Consider the following 6,000-nt stretch of genomic DNA (forward strand, 5'->3'; position numbering starts at 1 on the left):
CCAAGCAGTTGACATTTACTTAAGAGCACGTAAATAGGACAAATGATCCGTGGTTTGAAGTTTTTTCTGACGAAAGAAAATTTGAAGTAAGTGCCGTTTATTCGTCCGGCGATTTGAAGGTGAAAGGTATAAAAAATATTGCTTACAGCCTTCGGTAAAACATGGCGGAGTTAAAATTATGGTAACACATTCACTGGGTTAAGGAATGTATTCGATTATAAGTAGAAAAACTCCGCTCAACTTTTACAGTGTTGACACGTCATTTATTTAGCTTTCTGAGTTCTTTTCGCGCCATTGCCACGCCTCATGCCTCAGACCGTTTTTAGCTTTATCTGAGTGCAGTCATGGATTCCACCTCGTCACCGCTTAGCGAAGGGTCGTATTCCATTGACTCGAGAGTGAATTTTGAAGAAGTTAGAAGACGCTCTCCCTTTCCTAGAGTGCCTAGATCATCACGTTCTAGATCGCGCTCCTGGTCAAGACGATACGACGTATCATCGCAGGATCGCTATCGACACAGGAGAGACAGAAGCAGAGAACGTAGACGTCGGGACAGATCAAGATCACGAGATCGGCTTCGTAGACGTTCACCACGCCGGTCATCAAGGAGCCGCTCCAGATCTCGACGCAGAGAGCGTTCTTCAAGATCCTCGCAGACGCCCCCACCTACGCCTGTCCTAGACCGAATCTTCCCAAAGGAGGCTTCAGCCCAACTAGCATCTTGGATGTCTGTAGGACAGAAACCAGCTCAGACCAGAGAGCTGAGGGACATTTTTAAACCGGCGTTCGAGGACGAAAATTTTCTGTTGTCATGCCCAAAAATGGATGACGTGGTAGAGCGACAGATTTCCCGCAACAGGCACAGTAAATTCATCGCACAGAGAGAGTTGATATGGAAATCAACACAGCTTAAGGTATTAGATATCGTCAGACCGCTAATTTCGCTTTGGAACCGCTTAGCTCCAAATACAGAGGAAGGGTCGATATTGGAGAGCGCGATCGGTCTTTGGGCGGAAGCTCACTTTTTTATCTCAAAAAATAGGAGAGCCAACGTGATGAATAGCGTTTATCCACGCTTCAAATCCCTTTTGAAAGACCCCGCCAACTTTTCGCCTTCGGAAGTTGCCCAGCTTTTTGGTCCGACCTTTACATCCGCTCTTCTGCAAGCAGCCGACGAGGACGCAAAGTTACAAAAAGTCGCATCAGTCGGAAGGATCAGTGGAGGATTCGGCCAAAAAACTCAACAGAAACCAGCGGATAAGCCAGAGGATCATCGCCCCGGGACTTCGAGACAAGGAGACCCGTCGGAGAGACGTGGTTACCAGACAAGGTACACTGATTGTCTCCCTCTTTTCTTTCCGGTCGTTAAGACACCCACTCTGGGTAGGACGTCTGCCTTAGTCAGAAAAAATGTAGGAGCTAGACTTAGATTCTTTGCGGTAGCGTGGCGTGCGTTGACCAACGACCCTTGGATCCATGAGATCATAGAGTCGGGTTACAAAATCGTTTTCGAGTCTGCACCTTTTCAATCTAAAGAACCGGGGGAATGCGTAATGAGTCAGCAAATGGATTTGGTCTGCGACGCGGAAGTATCGGATTTATTGAAGAAAGAGGCCATTGTCAAAGCCCCAGAAACACCGGGTTTTTACAGTAGATTGTTCGCCATTCCTAAGAAAACGGGGGGTTATAGGCCGATAATCAACCTAAAGAATCTCAACCAGCACATAGTTTACAAGCATTTTAAAATGGAGGGGTTGGACGTTGTAAAAAATTTATTAAAAAAGGGGGATTGGATGGCTAAACTTGACTTAAAAGATGCCTACCTGACGGTACCCGTGTGCTTCGCCCATCAGCCTTTTTTGCGTTTTAGGTGGAGAGAAAACGCCTACCAATTTACATGTTTACCTTTTGGGCTGACGCCGGCCCCTCGGGTGTTTACTAAACTTTTAAAACCTGTAATGGCGGCCCTACGTTCGAAAGGGGTAAGGGTGATCATCTACCTAGACGACATGTTATTTTTAAATGAGAGGAGGGAGGGGCTGTTAACAGATGTGAAGCTAGCGTCAGACCTCCTTCAAGGGCTTGGTTTTCTCATCAACTGGGAAAAATCCCACCCGTCACCTACCCATACTTTGGAATTCCTAGGGATGATTTTGGATTCCCCGTCGCTGGCCTTCATTTTACCAGAAAAGAAGAGGGAAAAAACTCGCAAGCTTTGTGTTCAGGCGCTGAAAAATAATAGGATAAAATTAAGAGACCTTGCAAAGATAATGGGCAACTTTGCTTGGGCCATTCCGGCCGTGCCGTTTGCACAAGCTCATTACAGGAAAGTCCAGCGCGATTTAATTCGGGCACTGCACAAAAATGTGGGGGATTTCGAAAGCTGTTTCACCTTATCCGAGGAAGCTAAAGCTGACCTTAGCTGGTGGATCACGAATATGGACTCATCAAAAGGTAAAGTCATTTTTTTCAGGCGAGCCGGACATGACTATCTTTTCGGATGCGTCGCTGACCGGATGCGTCGCATTAACGGGAGCACCGCTAGAGGTCCTTGGTCCGTGGAAGATGGCCAAAGACACATAAACGAGTTGGAACTCCTGGCCGCTTTTTTCGCCCTCCAGTCGTTTGCCGTTGCCGTTTGCCGTTGCTGAAGATCGCTTCAGCGATCCCGCGGAGCAATTGGGATTATAAGTGGGAAAAACGTAGGAAGACTTTTACAGTCTATTTCCCACCCAAAAAAAAAAAAAAAAAATTTGCAAAGTATTATTATTTTTTACCCGCCCAGACCTGTAATTAAAAGTCTTTGTTTGGTGTTGTGGATTCCCAATGCAGGAGCAGAGGAGGTGGTCGAGGTAGGCAGGGACCATTAAGACAAGTTAAGGAAGCATCCAAATAATTTCAGTTCCCAGAGCTACGGAAGTCCTATTATATTCCAGCTAATCTGGCAGCCTTCTTCACTCAGAAAATCCTTCCAGAAGTTGAAAAAAAAAAAAAAAAAATTTTCTCCTTTTTTTGTTAATGTCTCGGTTCCTTCCCCTTTTTTGTTCCCTACCTTCCTCTTCCTGTGGATCCGCACTCAGAAGCTAACGGGTCTGAGGCATGGGGCGCGGCAATGGCGCGAAAAGAACTCAGAAAGCTAAATAAATGACGTGTCAACACTGTAAAAGTCTTCCTACGTTTTTCCCACTTATAATCCCAATTGCTCCGCGGGATCGCTGAAGCGATCCCTCGAGCAATTAAAAAATTATAGGCAGCACCAACACACACAGCATACACAGTATACAGCACTATCAGCACTAGCAGCACTAACAAAACTAACAAAACTAACTACTAGTGTGAATCATTACACTGGACTGTCTGTCTGACATCCGGTCAGACAGGCAAAGTCTATTGACACCGCACACTTTCATCAGTTAGCATCCCGCGCTAAGCGAAAAAGTACATTTTCGCTACATTATGATATGAAGAGCAACTTCCGTCAAGGGTGCACTTTCTCTGAAGAAAATTTTGAGTATCATGGACATAAAGGTAATTTAGTGTTATTCACACCCGTAAATATAACATTAATTAGATTTTTATCTGGTTTATTACCAAATTTTCATTCGTCTTGGCCTTTCTTGTAGAAAGCGGCTTTTAGGTAGTGTCTTTCAAGAAGACATTTTGATCATTACAATAATTTTGGTGCTCTCATTAAGCTTACTCTGCATGTCGCTGCCATAGGTTTAGTGAATGAGAAAAAATATAATTTGATTTTTGAAATCCATCCCTTTACCTATTCTCCTACCTTCTATTTTCAGATTGTTTTGGTACAACCGATTCCTATTCATGAAATTACCACTATATATTTCGATTGTATTTCATATACGTTTACAATACAGCATTCAAAAAAAGTTTGAAAACAAGAAATGGATCTTCTGTCTTTCATTACCACCCAGTAACTTAAATATTTTTTTGTCTTAAATTTAAACGCTGGCCTTGAAAAATGTCAATGTCCTGAATCATACGTCCCATGTGTATGTTTAATTTTTGATTCTTTGACCTCGAGTCTGTGCTGCACGTGTGTGTGTATTATTTGGTTTGAAATTGTGTGTAGTTACTAAATTGTTATTGTAGTGCTCTGTCGTCTTAGTGAAATGGATAACGACAACGTTTCAGAAATCTTCTCGATAATGGAATCAGATAGGTGAGTAACGAAAATCAATTTCAATGTGCTAAATGTTTGCAGTTAAATTTTTAATTTCTAAAGTCTATTCAAAGTTTCATGTTTAATTTATTTTTATTACTTCATTATTTTTCACAATTCTAGACTTGTGTTAATTGGAAAAAATAGAAACAGGGGACGGCGCGCCAAGGGGGAAAAAAAAAAAATAGACGCAACAAATATAAACATCAACAAAAACTTAAATTAAATTCATTTGTCCATGTACCGGCCCCAGAAGTTGCGCTTGCAACACAAGAAGAAGCAATCGGTGACGGTGATTTAAATTTGGATAAAAAGTTTCTTCAGTAAACAAACATGAAAACGTAAAATTTTAAGTAGACGATCCATTGGTTTTGGATGAAATGCCATCGGGAGACACAACATATCAGGAAAAGTACAGTATCCTGCACAAAAATCCGAACACCGATTTAATTTTTTAAAGCCACCTATGGGTGGGGTAGTGGGTTTTTTGTTTGTTTTTCTTTAAGGGGGAGAGTAGACGGGGTGATGGACACGTCAGGGCAGGGTTGGGTAAGTCTAGACATTTAAAAAAAGTGCCTTAAGGTATTACGCTTTAAGGCAAGTTACAGGTCGGGACATTTTTGAAACCCCCAGGGTGGTGTTTTTTTTAAACGACAGTTGGAAATTTAGGGCTTGGGCTTAGTAATGTTTCTTACCGAAACAATTTAGCTTATGTTTCAGCTGCCTGTGAACATTTTCGTCGTTGTTAATGGCGTAGGTGTAGAGTTTCTGAATGTAATACTGGAGATCGGTGTTCGATTCCAGATGAGGTGTTGAATAATTGTGGTTACCTTACGAGAAATTCTCGATTAAATATGAAATAAATGTTTATCGAGCATTATGTGCTTTTTTTTTATTTTATAATTAAAAAAATAATAAACCCCTTCATTTTGAAGTAATTAATATTCCCAGCAAATTCAAATGAAGAATGTTATAACGATACTAAATATTTTCGAAATTCAGTATCGGGAATCGAACACTGATCTACGGCGTGGCAATCAGAGCCTCTACACATATGCCATCGGTATTGACAGCATTGTGCACAGGCAGCTATCTAATTTATTTGGGTATAGAATATAATACAGCTTAAGTCCAACATTTCCAACTGTCGTTTAAAAAAACACACCACCCTGGGGGTTGCAAAAATGTCCCGACCTGTTACTTGCCTTAAAGCGTAATAGCTTAAGGCATAAAAAAAAAATCTAGACTTACCCAACCCTGCCTTATGTGTCCGTCACCCCGTCTACCCTCCCTCTTAAAGAAAAACAAACAAAAACCCTTTACCCCGCCAATAGGTGGCTTTAAAAAATTAAATCGGTGTTCGGATTTTTGTGCAGGATACTGTACATGGTGGCAGTTGTATCTAGTAGCAAAATACGTGTCACGGCAATGTCCACTGGACCTCCACCCACATAAAAAATTACAACATCTATTCCCGAAAAACGTGTAACTGCACGAATGTTTAGTGGACTGTTGATGAAAAAGAACAAACTTCAAATTAGGTAAGGGTTAGAAAATACCTTAATTATTTTGTAAATTTCATATTCTTTTCTTTGATTCTTTCATTGTAGAATGCAGGATGTTTTAGTCAATTTTTTTTTCTATTTTTTTATTTCAATAACTTAATTCGATACATGAAATAAAAAATGTAACAAAAAATATATTTGTCTCAGTTTGGCATCGTTATATATATATCTATTATTATTATATATTTACTAGTCAAGATGGATCTAAATTTAGTAGAGGATATTTAATAAACAGGATGGTGTGTAGGATTC

The 6,000-nt window shown here is 40.9% G+C and overlaps 1 protein-coding gene across 1 annotated transcript; it reads left to right on the forward strand.

The window, feature by feature from the left end:
• The first annotated feature begins 340 nt into the window (after positions 1-340).
• LOC123470641 lies at positions 341-2,651 on the forward strand. The gene has a single exon (XM_045171181.1). It carries the CDS (start codon positions 345-347, stop codon positions 2,649-2,651), a length of 2,307 nt encoding a protein of 768 aa, XP_045027116.1. The 5' UTR covers positions 341-344.
• The last annotated feature ends 3,349 nt before the right edge of the window (positions 2,652-6,000 follow it).

This window comes from Daphnia magna, linkage group LG3 (genome assembly GCF_020631705.1).
Source record: "Daphnia magna isolate NIES linkage group LG3, ASM2063170v1.1, whole genome shotgun sequence".
Classification (NCBI taxonomy): Eukaryota; Metazoa; Arthropoda; class Branchiopoda; order Diplostraca; family Daphniidae; genus Daphnia; species Daphnia magna.